The sequence below is a fragment of the Xyrauchen texanus genome, chromosome 1 (genome assembly GCF_025860055.1).
Source record: "Xyrauchen texanus isolate HMW12.3.18 chromosome 1, RBS_HiC_50CHRs, whole genome shotgun sequence".
In the NCBI taxonomy this organism is placed as follows: Eukaryota; Metazoa; Chordata; class Actinopteri; order Cypriniformes; family Catostomidae; genus Xyrauchen; species Xyrauchen texanus.
Window position 1 is genome coordinate 36323032 of NC_068276.1, and position 14133 is coordinate 36337164.

The 14133-nt window shown below is 39.6% G+C and overlaps 1 protein-coding gene across 4 annotated transcripts in view; it reads left to right on the forward strand.

Annotated features, from left to right (window-relative positions):
- Positions 1-14133, forward strand: part of LOC127622029 (diacylglycerol kinase zeta-like) — an 87383-nt gene that overhangs the window by 33277 nt on the left and 39973 nt on the right. For 2 of the 4 annotated variants that reach the window (XM_052096016.1, XM_052096097.1), the window contains exons 2-22: positions 565-1407; positions 2573-2681; positions 2848-2943; positions 3465-3542; positions 3629-3700; positions 4539-4595; positions 8966-9034; positions 9177-9248; positions 9355-9471; positions 10022-10093; positions 10216-10311; positions 10435-10517; positions 10608-10668; positions 11331-11444; positions 11553-11693; positions 11813-11891; positions 12072-12127; positions 12283-12345; positions 12632-12705; positions 12811-12922; positions 13009-13208. In XM_052096016.1, the coding sequence (XP_051951976.1) occupies positions 581-1407; positions 2573-2681; positions 2848-2943; positions 3465-3542; positions 3629-3700; positions 4539-4595; positions 8966-9034; positions 9177-9248; positions 9355-9471; positions 10022-10093; positions 10216-10311; positions 10435-10517; positions 10608-10668; positions 11331-11444; positions 11553-11693; positions 11813-11891; positions 12072-12127; positions 12283-12345; positions 12632-12705; positions 12811-12922; positions 13009-13208 (2648 nt within the window). In that variant the 5' untranslated portion in view covers positions 565-580. Of the gene's footprint in view, positions 1-564; positions 1408-2572; positions 2682-2847; positions 2944-3464; positions 3543-3628; positions 3701-4538; positions 4596-5079; positions 5176-8965; positions 9035-9176; positions 9249-9354; positions 9472-10021; positions 10094-10215; positions 10312-10434; positions 10518-10607; positions 10669-11330; positions 11445-11552; positions 11694-11812; positions 11892-12071; positions 12128-12282; positions 12346-12631; positions 12706-12810; positions 12923-13008; positions 13209-14133 lie in introns of all 4 variants that reach the window. The other 2 variants (XM_052095937.1, XM_052096183.1) reach the window with 2 other exon arrangements.

The following is a 14133-nucleotide window of genomic DNA, read 5'->3' on the forward strand; positions in this document are numbered from 1 at the left end:
GATAAAAGTCTGCCAAATGCATAAATAAGTCTATCTGTGGGATCAAAGAATAGAGATGACTGCTATAAATATCACTTCAAGGTATACCTTCTCCTTGTAATGTTATGAGTGCAGTTAGTTAGACCAGGACTGCATTATTCTCCTGAAGTGATTGCCGATCATATGTCATCAATATCATTTTAATTTTAAAGTTTAATTATCTTGTTTAGATTTAGTGAGATGCAGTACTCTGTTACATTGGTACAAAGATTTAGATGTCTAGGGCAGATGGTTTCCTTCAGTCTCATCTGAGTTGTTGAAAAAGTCACACAGGTGAGGAGAATAGAGCTGATAAGAGCTGAATGGAGTTGATTAAGGTCAAATAGTGACTGGAGTAAAATAGCATTGATTAGAGCTGATTGGAGAGGTATTTCTGTCTGGTCTGAAATGCCATCATGGTTATTGTGCCTAAAAAGATGTAAAAGGAACAGCACTGCATTCTTGGAGAAAGTCAGGCCATATTTGTTAATTTATGTTGCAGCATGTGTATAGTGTGTGCTGACTGATTCGCTCTTGCACCCACAGCATCCTCTCCAGTCCAATGGATAAATTTTTTGGTCTGCGTTTTCGACGAAAAGCCTCCCAGCCAGGCAGGTGCAGGCGCTCCAGTGTGTCACTTCCTGTGAGTAAAGCACGCCGGCGCTCCAGCGTAGGCCTGCCCTCGACCTGCTTAACTCAAAGACGAAGATCCAGTGCTCAGCTGCACGGAGGCCTCCAAACCAGCCATGTGCAGGCTGAGTTCTTAAAGCGCAGAAGAGGAAAATTTGCCAGGAAGAAGTCAAGTGGTGCGACAGCTTGTCAGACCCCCAGGTTTTCTATTCGACGAAGACAGGCCACCAAACACCACAGCATACATGCCCAGCTGCTGGGGCCATCACTGCTCTTGGCTAGTTTGGTGCAAATGAGTGACGATCATGAAACGGAGGATAAGAGTGTAGAGGAATACTCCTCTGCCTCCGATAGCGACTGCAGCCAGGAGGAACAAGAGCCAGCAGAGATGGACTTGGAGTCTGATAAGGATTTGACATGGTTAGCTCAGGGTTTATTGGCAGGGGAAAGCATTCAACCCCGCCCCCTTATACGTGCACCACGTTGCCTGCGGCGAAACTCCTCACACCTACTTCCCGCTGAGGCGGTTTACCGAAGCCCGGCTTCGTATGGGCTGTACGGACATTACCGTAGGACCAGTCAGGGACAGGGACTGTATAATGTGGGTGGAGTGTGGGCAAGGAAGCAAAATTCTTTTACTCGAGGATTGGTTGCACTGTACAGGAAGGGCTCCTCCGGTTGGCCAGATCTCACTCTTTCACACACACTTCAGGGAACTTTCTACAACCCTCAGACTGACACATGGAGTGGGTTCCTCTCGTATGTAGAACCCTAACTATGGCTGTATGTATGTGTTTGTATGTGTGATGGAGATGCTTGGGATCTTATTGCAGAAAGCATAAAGACCTTGTTGTTTGTGAGTGTTGAGTGTTAGTGTGAGTGTTGAGTGTGAGTGTTTATAGTATGTCACTAATTTTTTTAAATCAGTTTATTGAATTTTAAAAAATTTCCTTAATATAACGAACACAGACAAAGAGTCTGCATTTGTAAAAAAAATAAAATAAAAAATTCCAAGATGCTGTTTATTGTGCAACCAAAATCCCAATAATAACCTGAAAGATTTGGTGCATAACTTGGGACTTTTCACAATAAACAAGCCCAAAACACACCGGGGACTCTTATTTTGCAATGACAGTGACTTGTCTCTGTTACAGTGCTCTGTATATTAATATTTACCAAATTATTATTTAACAGATATATGATTATATATATATTTCACCAGATGAGGTTTAATGATGAACAAGGTTTATTATTATTCACAAGATATAAAATTAGACCCTATTTATATGCTGAAGAGGCAGGTTTCCATATAGTTGCTTTTTCCGTTACATCCATTCCCATCAATTTAGAACACTTGATTAAACAAAGTTGTTCTCCGTAGACTCCTCCAGTGCCGGTCATAAAACATTTTTTTTTTATACTGTCGGCGTATATTTGTGGAGATAACCGATAGTTTATAAACGCAACTATCGACACCGATTAATCAGTAAAAACGATATATCGGTCTACCACTAATTCTTAGTTACTGGCTAATGACATTTTACACTTGCATCTTTTGAGATGTCAAAAGACTAAATGTACATGCAAGAAATAGGATTGGTGGAGTTTGAGAGCAGTGACATTATTTTTAGTTATTTCTATCTTTTCCTCTTCTTTTGTTCTTTTGCTTTTAATTTTCTTAATTTCCATCCATCCATCCATCCATCCAGGCATCCATCCCTTTAGATCTAATTTAACTTTATACAGTTGCCCTTGTGACTCAGAAACATGATGATTTTAATGTTTTGTTCTTTCTGTACAGATTTACTCAATGTGCATATTTTTGTCCTTCTGTATGCTTCTTGGCTGTACATGAAGCTTCTTTTTATAATTTTTTGCTTTGTGTTATTTTACAGAACCTGACTTTTTTTGTGTTTGTTTGTAGGAAGGCCATTGCCAAGTCTGGTCTCCAGCACCTCTCATCCCAGCCCGCTGCTTCTGTGTTGGCCATGGGTGATACAGATAGAGAAATCCGCAGCACTGTGGACTGGAGTGTGAGTAGCATGAATACAAGTAATCCAGAGGTCAAATCTCCATTTATTTGTACTGTTTATAATTAAACAAGTGTTTCCCCTCTTCCCTTTTTATGATGTATAGTGTGATATTGAGAAGAATTCTATTTCACATTTAGATAGATACTTTGTGTTTGTGTGAGAACAGGAATCAGCTCTGTATGGGGAACACATTTGGTTTGAGACTAATGTCTCTGGGGACTTCTGTTACGTCGGAGAACAGCACTGTTATGCCAAATCACTGGTGAGTGTGTGTTTGTGTTTGAAGGAATGATGCAATGAAAGAGTTAAACAGCAGAAAGTCAGAGATGTGAAATGAGATATAAGTAAGGAGAGTGAACATAGGAGAGTAAAGATGGACAGAATACAGGGACATGGGTGGAATATGTGCCAGACCAGAGAAACGTTATGAAAAAGAACCAAGAATCAGATATTTGGAGGATAAGGGAGTGGATAGAAATGGATGGATGAGGAAAGGGAAAGAGACAGTTTCTCCTTCCATAAAAGTTAAGTGTTGCCCCCTGGAGGCTTGATTACAGAATACATTGACTAGTTTGTGGACTTTCAAAGTTTCAATTCATTTTGTAACCAATTATTTTGAATCTGCTTTGTCCTGAAGGTTTATTTATCATGCCTAAACTGGGCTCTTATTCGAGACTGCTTAGGAAGATATTCTACATTAAATGGAGATCACCTGTGACCTCAGAGTCTAAATCATGTTTTCTCTTTCTCTCCCTCCCCCATTTTCCTGTTTTTTGATTACAGCAAAAGTCTGTTGCTCGTAAAAAATGTGCCGCTTGTAAGATCGTAGTACACTCCATCTGCATCGAACAGCTGGAGAAGGTGAGTGCCATTGCCAATGTCAACATAGAGCTAGAGGCATGATCTGACACTACATCACAAACCATACATGTTCCTCCCCTCCCCAGTTATTGGACTGGAAAGCTCTGCCTCAGGGGGAGGGGCTTGATGAGCTGCCTCTCAAAGACACATCATTCAGAGTGAGAAACCCCTCTAGCTTTCTCTCAGACTCGGCTGGGGCTAATGGATCACTCACACATTCTGATCTTAGCAGAGATTGATGACTGTCTTGCATGATAAACCTTGAACATATGTACCCAAATCACAGAGCCCTGTTAACATCTAAAGCCACATTAGCGCTCAGTCCATCCAGTCTGTGAAGGTGATGGCTTTTGTCTGTCTGATTACCAGATTTATCATTTGGAAGATAAATGTTCAGATAAAAGCTGAACGCAGGGTTGTTAAAGGATTAACCGAATAATGTGGAAAGGTTTTCTTGCCAGACATAGCTTTCTCTCAGCAGTATATCACTCTCATTTTGATTGGGCAATTATCCCAAACATACTTTTTTGGTACATCTGGGTGGAATTTTAGTTTTCATCCTTGAGGCACAGATTCTGTATGTGCTGAATTTTGATTTGTATGGTGTTTTATACAATTTATGTCAGGTATGTGGGGCTGATCGTGATGGAATGGTATTTAATCAGGGATGATTTTAATTCTACAGTAATTCACACTAACCAGGCTAACAAACTCAAAGCCGAACAAGCACTACTAGAAGACAGACAGTAGTAAAATGTTACTTTAGGTTTGGCAGGATTCTTCCTCCTTTATTCAATACAGTTCTATCCTCTTATTCAGAAATCGTTTCTTTCGCCATATGGAAATATGGTGCTTAATGGGGAATTTCCAAATCTGAAAATGATTTCTGGGAAGTGCTTCTTCTTTGTGATGAGCTATGTTTCATTTGAGCTGTCATAGTTGAAGGTAAATGCAGATTAGTGTTGTTGAAAATACGGTATTGTGTTTGTCTTTCAGATAAACTTTAGATGTAAACCATCTTTCAGGGAGTCAGGATCACGGAACATCCGGGAAGTGAGTTTCTTTCTTTTCTCTCCTCACTCTTTTTCTCTTTTCTCATCCATTTCTTGGTTTGATTTCTTAATCTTTGTTCTCACCTATTGTTCCTTATTTTTCTAATCTGTTAAACTGATTTAGATACAAGCTGTCAAGAGTTCGATATAAACAGCCAACAGCAGTGCTCTGACAATCACTATTATATTTTTGTTATATCTAAGTTTGATTTTCACATACTAAGCTCTTCATTTTTGTTTTTTAGTTTCATTTTAGTTCTACCCAACAGTCTGAATGTGCCCCATCTGATGTTGTTTGCTGTTTACATCTTGATTATACTTGCGTATTCTCAGTTCTTGCACATCCTTACCTTCTGTTTTCCTTTTACGATTCCCTTATATCACTCCCACTCTTCTCCTCATCCTTCCATCGCACTTGTCCTCCATGTCCTGCTCCTCTTTTTGACCTCTGTCTTCCTGTCTTTCATCATGCCTTGATGGGTTAGTGCGCCTGGCGGCGCAGAGCTTTCAGGGGTCGCCATGCTCTGGAGCAAATGAGAGGTGCTGCAGCTAAATGTAGTTCACACACCTCTATTACACAGGTATCACACACGCACGTTTACTTATCTATCTAAATGAGGATTGTTTTTATAAAATTACTTTAGACTAATCCAAGCCCCCTAACCCAACTCACTGGTATAAATATATACTCACCGACCACTTTAATCAGCCGATCATGTGGCAGCAGTGCAATGCGTTAAATCATGCAGATACAGGCCAGGAGCTTCAGTTAATATTCACATCTACCATCAGATTGGGGAAAAATGTGATCTCAGTTATTGTGGCCGTATCATGATACTTGGTGCCAAACGGGCTGGTCTGAGTATTTCTGTAACTGCTGATCTCGTGGGATTTTCAAGCACAATAGTCTCTAGTGTTTACTCAGAATGGTGCCAAAAACAATAAACATCCAGTAAGCGGCATTTCTGCAGAAGAAAAGGCCTTATTGATGAGAGAGGTTATTAATTGAACATTGAATATGAACATTAACTGAAGCTCCTGCATGATTTTATGTATTCCACTGCTGCTGCATGATTGGCTGATTAGATAACCGCATGAATAAGTAGGTGAACAGGTGTACCTAATAAAGTGATCACTGAGTATATACATTTGTGTCCAAAAGTTTGGAATTATGTACAGATTTTGCTCTTATGGAAAGAAATTGGTACTTTTATTCACCAAAATAAAGTTAGGTGTTAACACCCCACCAAAGTCAGGACATTAATAATGTGGAAAAATTACTATTACAATTAGATTTTTTTTTTAACTACTTCAAAATGTTCGCATCAAAAAATTCTCCACGTGCAGCAATAACAGCTTTGCAGATCCTTGGCATTCTAGCTGTCAGTATTTTCAGATGCTCAGGTGACATTTCATCCCACGCTTCCTGTAGCACTATCCAAAGGCGTGGCTGTCTTGTCGGGCACTTCTCATGCACCTTAAAGTCTAACTGTTCCTACAAAAGTTCAATGGGTTTAAGATCCATAACACTCTTTTCCAATTATCTGTTGTCCAATGTCGGTGTTTCTTTGCTCACTCTAACCTTTTCTTTTTTTTTTTCTGTTTCAAAAGTGGCTTTTTCTTTGCAATTCTTCCCATAAGGCCTGCACCCCTGAGTCTTCTCTTTACTGTTGTACATGAAACTGGTGTTGAGCAGGTAGAATTCAATGAAGCTGTCAGCTGAGGACATGTGAAGCATCTCTTTCTCAAACTAGAGACTCTGATGTACTTATCCTCTTGTTTAGTTGTACATCTGGCCTTCCACAACTCTTTCTGTCCTTGTTAGAGCAAGTTGTCCTTTGTTTGTTTAAGACTGTAGCCTTCAGTCCTCAAAACAGTGATTGACAGACGAGTTTCTAGAGAAAGCTGTTTCTTTTTTGCCATTTTTGACCTAATATTGACCTTAAGACATGCCAGTTTATTGCATACTGTAGCAACTCAAAAACAAACACAAAGACAATGTTAAGCTTCATTTAAAAGCAGACCGGTCAGAGTGCCCATGATGACCCTGTCCACAGTCGAAAGCACCTACAATGGGAACGCCAGCGTTGTTACTGGACCTTGGAACAGTGGAAGAAGGTTGCCTGGTTCGATGAGTCACGTTTTCTTTAACATCATGTGGATCGCCGTGGACGCGTGCACTGTTTACCTGGGGAAGTGATGGCACCAGGATGCACTGTGGGAAGACAACAAGCTGGGAAACCCTGAGTCTGGCCATTCATGTGGATGACAATTTGACACATGCCAACAACCTAAACATCATTGCAGACCAGGTACAACCCTTCATGGCAATGTATTCCCTGATTGCAGTGGCCTCTTTCAGCAGGATAATGCACCCTGCCACACTGCACACATTGTTTGGGAATGGTTTGAACCTGATAAAGAGTTAAAGGTGTTGACCTGGCCCCCAAATTCCCAAGATCTCAATACAATTGGCCATTTGTGGGATGTGCTGGACAAACAAGTCCGATCCACAGAGGCTCCACCTTGCAACTTATAAGACCTGAAGGAACTACTCCTGATGTCTTGGTGCCAGATACCACAGGACACCTTCAGGGGGCTTGTAGAGTCCATGCCTTGGTTGGTCAGCGCTGCTTTGGCTGCATGCGAGGACAAACAACATATTAGACAGGTGGTCATAATGTTTTGGCTCATTAGTGTATGTGTGTGTATATATATTTATATATATATATATATATTGTGGCGCACAGGTGGACATCATTCGCCTCTTATCTTCCTGGCCTCGCTCTGCCCAGATGCCGCCCCTACTGGCCACAATATATATATTGTGTGTATATACAGTATATATTTATAAACTGGTGGCCAAAAGTTTGGAATAATGTACAGATTTTGCTGTTTCGGAAGGAAATTGGTACCTTAACCAAAGTGGCATTCAACTGATCACAAAATATAGTTAGGACTTTACTGAAGTAAAAAACAGCACCATCACTATTTGAAAAAAAGTCCTTTTTGATCAAATCTAGACAGGCCCCGTCCAGCAGCCATCACTCCAACACCTTATCCTTGAGTAATCATGCAGCTGAAAAAAAAATACACCTGAAAGCTATTTGGTTCCTTAAATTAGCTTAACAATGTCTTTGTTTTTGATTTGCCACAGTATGCAATCGACTGGCAGGTCTTAACAATATTAGGTCAAAAATGGCAAAAACAATTCTCTAGAAATTTGTCAGTCAATCATTGTTTTGTGGAATGAATGCTATACAATGCTTGAAATTGAGAAAAAAAAAAGGTGTACACTACTTTCTTCTAAGACAACTGGTTCTAACAAGGACAGAAAGAGATCTGGAAGGCCAGATGTACAATTAAACAAGAGGATAAGTACATCAGAGTCTCTAGTTTGAGAAATAGACACCTCACATTTCCTCAACTGACAGCTTCATTGAGTTATACCCACTCAACACCAGTTTCATGTACAACAGTAAAGAGAAGACTCAGGGGTACAGGCTTAATGGGAAGAATTGCAAAGAAAAAGCCACTTTTGAAACAGAAAAATAAAAAGAAAGGTTAGAGTGGGCAAAGAAATACAGACATTGGACAACAGATAATTGGAAAAGAGTGTTGTGGATATTAACCCCATTGAGCATTTGTGGGATCAGCTAGAATGTAAGGTGTGTCAGAAGTGCCTGACAAGACAAGTGCTGCAGGAAGTGTGGGGTGAAATGTCACCTGAGTATCTGGACAAACTGACAGCTGGAATTCCAAGGATCTGCAAAGCTGTCATTGCTGCAAATGGAGGAGTTTTTGATGAGAACTCTTTGAAGTAGTTTAAGAAGTTCTGAAAAAAAAAAAAAAAAAACAGATTGTAATTTTCACATTAATAATATCCTAACTATACATTGTGATCAGTTGAATGGCACTTTGGTGAATAAAAGTACCAATTTCTTTCAATAAGAGCTAAATCTGTACTTTTTTCCAAACTTTTGGCCACCAGTGAATGTGTGTGTGTGTATATATATACATATGTATATGTATTTATACATACATATATATATATATATATATATATATATATATATATATATATATATATATATATGTATATGTATTTATACATATACATTTTCAGTAACTTTTTTCTCCCTAATGATGCTGTGGAGATTTTGTTTTTCAATTAAAACACAGCTCCTGAAGTGCTTTGGTACCTGTTCTGCTGTCTTTGCCTGTTCATCTCTCAAACCATCCCCACTCATCTTCCAAACACACTGTATGCTTTATTCTGTTATATAACTGTTTGTGCGCTTCTTAACACAGACTGTCATATTCTATGAATAAAAGAGCTATGTAAAATCTTGTGAACTGTTCGTATCGCAGCCTGCAACAGTGCGACACCACTGGGTTCACCGGAGAAGACAAGAGGGCAAATGCAAACAGTGCGGAAAGGTGGGTATAATGAGTCTAAATAAGAGTGTTTAGAGATAAAACATTAGACATATTACATGCATCACATAACAAAGGCTAATAACTGAATTCTAAAGCATTTAAAGGACTTATTAGATGTCTGTTCTCTAATCTCTTCCTGCAGGGGTTTCAGCAGAAGTTTGCTTTTCACAGTAAAGAGATTGTAGCCATTAGTTGCTCCTGGTGCAAACAAGCAGTAAGTCCCTCAGCTTGTATTTGTTTGTGTGTTTCAGTATTGTAGAGCATGTACATTTTTGTGTCAGTGTGTAACTACTCTTCTCTCTCTCTCTGTCTGTGTACAGTATCATAATAAGGTGGCATGCTTTATGCTGCAGCAAATAGAAGAACCATGTTCATTAGGAGCACACGCCGCCGTTATAGTACCACCTACCTGGATCATACGGGTTCGCCGACCTCAGGTATCCACACACTACACCCTGTTACTTTGTAGCATTGTGCTGTAATGCTTGATTTGTTCACATTTTATGTGAAAGATCAACGAACTGTAATAGATAATTAAATACATTTTGTGGGTCTGTAAATTATTGACCAGTGCTGTCAGCGTCTCCTGTGGTTGAATAAAATGCAAAATGCTTTGTGTACCCACCCTCATTCAGGCCTATACAAGCAATATGACACACTGGTCATTTTCTGGGTAACATTTAATTCCACAAAATTTACAAACTGATTTTTCAAACGTCATCATAGTTTTACATGCTTTCTAAAAAGAAATTAAGAAATGTTCTGCTCTGCGTATGCTTTGCTTAGAAATCATTTTGTCTGGCCTTGAACTCCATATTTACTGAATGAAAGAGCTGTTCAGCACAAATTGAAATAAATAAAAAGTTACAAATTTGGCAACTATTCTGTGTTCAGCCACTAGCAACATTACAGTGTGTTTTAAGCATTATTACATTTTATTGAGGAGCTGCTTTGTAATATTTTTGTTTTGCTGTTTTTCAATTCCAGTCATCACTAAAGTCAAGCAAAAAGAAGAAACGAACATCTTTCAAACGCAAATCCAGCAAAAAGGGAGCAGAGGTATGTGTCAAACCAAAAAATTGTCTTTGTGGTTCCACAGGATGACCCAGTAAAAAACAGCATGATTTATCTTCATCCCATGTCTCTCTCTCTCTCTCTCTCTCTCTCTCTCTCTCTTCCAGGAGGCTCGATTGAAGCCCTTCATAGTGAGGCCTATTCCCTCTCAGCTCATGAAGCCACTACTGGTATTTGTAAATCCAAAGAGTGGAGGAAACCAGGTCTGTTGATAATGATGATGATGATACCAGACCAGTCTGACTGTGTATGAAGGTGACGTGTATGAAGTGCACTTGTTACAACAACAGTTTGTCTCTTTTTCTCTTTGTCTCTCTCTCTCTTAGGGATTTAAAATAATTCAGTCCTTTCTGTGGTATCTAAATCCTCGGCAGGTCTTTGATCTCAGTCAAGGGGGTCCTCAGGAGGGGTCAGTACCTGTATTTGCATGCCCTCAGAAGAAAAGTAGTAAACTCTGCCATGTTTATATTGTAACGTGTATGTTTATGCGTATTTGTAGGTTGGAGATGTACCGCAAAGTACACAACTTGCGAATCCTGGCTTGTGGTGGGGATGGCACGGTGAGTGAGCATATATGTGTGAATGTGACAATAATCTGAGAAGAGTCATGTGGATGTTAGGTGAGGTGAGTGTGTGTAATAATAATAAACCCCTCCAGCATTAGGCAGCACTGCATTCTCATCTCCCTGCCTGTTAGCTGAGCAAGAGATGTTTTTCCTGTCTTAATACTATGACACTTTTTTGAGTCACATGTTTCAGTTTTCTGACATGCAATGCTGATGTGTGTGTCCTGGTTTACCCCATGCTGTCACATCTCTGTAATCCGTCTGTGTGAGTAATTAAGAGCATTAAATGTTGATCTGAATGCAGTCATATTTCACACTGTGACTTTGATCCATAAGGGAGAAGTTCAGGAATAATGCCATAAGCCCATGGAAATAAGTAGTTTAATTCCACCCATCCCATCACTCCTCCCCCATGCAGCTGAACTGCACTTTTTTGCAGTTTTGAGGAAAACGCACCATAGATTCATACTCTCTCATAAATACTCTCTCACGTTTTTTTGTGAGGTTCTTACTCTCTGCACTGTGTTGGTTGTGATTTTACAATACAAGATATCTAATACTAACTAGTTTGTTTTTTTACTGTAGGTACTGTAAGCTCTTTCTCTGTCACAAACACACACACACACACACTGACATTAAATTATGTTTTGTCTTAGGTGGGCTGGATATTGTCCACTCTTGATCAGCTGCAGCTCAATCCTTCGCCTGCTGTGGCAGTACTTCCTCTGGGCACTGGAAATGACCTCGCTAGGACACTAAACTGGGGTGGGGTGAGTAAAACTTCTGTCACAAATCTATGGTAAAGATAGAGAGGTGCGCTTATTTGGGCAATATATGAGCATTTTTGAAAGTCTGTGTGTGTGTGTGTGTGTGTGTAGGGTTACACAGATGAACCTTTGAGTAAAATTCTGTCTCACGTTGAGGATGGAAATATTGTTCAGCTAGATCGATGGAATCTCCATGTGAAGCCCAACCCAGATGCGGGCCCAGAAGAAAGAGACGAGCAGGTGACGGACAAGGTAAGAGCTCTGGAACCCATACAATCTCTTGCTTTGCTGTTTTACACACGGTCAAATGCAGCAGTATCATCTGCATCAGCAGCTGAAGTGTGATAGTCAGATTTATCTGTGCTCCACAGCTTCCCCTAGACGTCTTCAATAATTATTTCAGCCTTGGTTTTGATGCTCGTGTGACACTAGAGTTCCACGAATCTCGAGGTTGGTGTAAAGGCATTAATCTATTTTTTATTACATGTAACCATATATTAAGACTTTAGAGTAGAATCTTGTTTGCATGTTTGTGTGCATGTGTCATTTGGGGTTTGTAAGATAAGATTGTTTTTAATAGTAAAAAAAACGTTTTGCTAATTGAGATTAATTAATTCTCTCTGTCCTCAGAGGCCAACCCTGAGAAATTTAACAGCCGATTCAGAAACAAAATGTTCTATGCAGGGGTAAGTGAGACACATGCACTCTCTCACAGTCAAATGGCCACATTCTCAGACAAGTTATTTATTTTATTTAATATTTAGTTTTAATAGTAATATAATTATGATGTGAGTGATGAGTGGGATGGTGATGTGCATAATGATTTTTCTTTTTAATACAGACAGCATTTTCTGATTTCTTGATGGGCAGCTCCAAAGACCTGGCCAAACACATCAAAGTGGTGGTATGTACAGAGATTAGCTACACAAATAGCCCTTTGTGCAGCGCAAGAGAGGAAATAGAATGCACACATGGAAATCTGTGTGTTTTGAAATGCTAATAAGCCGCTGTTGTTTTAGGTCTCTGAAGTATTTGAAAGTTTTTTTATGCATTTCTTCATCTTGGGCTTTAAGCACCAAGAGATAAAGTGTCTACTTCAGTGTTGAAAGTTTTTTTCAGCTGACTGTTTTATTGTTCTAGAGGCTTAAATTAAATGTTTTATTGCTTTATCTCACTCTCATTCTCTATAGTGTGATGGGACAGATTTGACCTCTAAAGTCCAGGATTTGAAGCTGCTGTGCTTGGTCTTCCTCAATATCCCCAGGTAACACACAGCTCTATATACCTGTAATAATAATCTATTCTTGTATCTGCTCCAGATATGACAGTGTTAAGTGTTTGTATATTTGTGTGCTAATGTTTATTGCAGGTATTGTGCAGGCACTATGCCATGGGGCAATCCAAGTGAGCATCATGACTTTGAGCCTCAGCGGCACGATGATGGCTGCATTGAGGTCATTGGATTCACAATGACATCACTGGTATGCTTCACCTCATTACATAATTATTAATTGACCTCAAATCAGAAATATGTCTTTTAGACACTCTCTCTATATTGTGTCTGTAGGCCACATTGCAGGTCGGAGGTCACGGTGAGAGGTTAAATCAATGTCGTGAGGTCACTCTTACCACCTTTAAGTCGATCCCCATGCAGGTGGATGGAGAGCCTTGCAAACTATCCCCATCTGTCATTCACATCTCCCTTCGAAACCAGGCCAACATGGTGCAGAAAACCAAAAGACGCACATCGATACCACTGCTCAATGAGTATGTGCAACATGCACACATTTGTGAGAACACACTCATTCATGGCTGACCACAAAATGATTCATCCCTGTAATTGTCTCACCCTCTTGTTGTTGCAAACCCATATGACTTTCTTTCTTCTTTGTAACTCAAAGGCAGGTGTTAGGCAGAATGTTAACCTCAGTCACCATTCACTTTCATTGCATGGAAAAAAGATGCAATGACATTGAATGGTGACTGAGGCTAAAATTCTGCTTAACAACTAATTTTATGTTCTACAGAAGAAGGAAAGTAATTTTAATTTGAGGGTGAATAAATGAAAGAATTTTCATTTTTGGGTGAACTATCTTATAAGATCAGGGTCATATTGCAATTTCTGAATGTGCTTTATAAAGCATGAAGGCTCTTTAAAAGGGCAACTGGCTAAAATGTCTCCCACCAAATAACAAATGTCTGTGTATTTGGTTGGAGGTGATTTTATAAAATATTCAGAGTGAGCCAAACGTTTAACTCTGCCGGTTTGCTGTCTCTCTATTGAGCTGTTACTAAAAGTGAGAGGTTTAGTGTGATTTATAAGCTCTCTCTGTCTCATTGCTTTTCTCTGAAACTGTAAAAGTGAATATATTACCCTCATAAAAGCTTACTAAGGACACAGAAGCTTGCTTTAGTCTTGCCAAATTAGATAATAGAGATTTTGTTAATTTCACACCTGGCCGGTTCTGCGGGGGAAAGCACTGTATCGACGGCAGATAGGCCCTTAATATAACCCCCGGTAAAATGCCAAATAACAGAAGTGGGTTTAATACGTTTTGTGACAGTAGTGCTGTTTGGTGAAGCAGAAGTCAAGGGCAGAATACTATACCTAAACAAGACGGCACGCTGACTCACTTTTATACACTACAGTTATTGAAAGTTTCAATCTGTGAGATGTTTGTGCCATAGATCC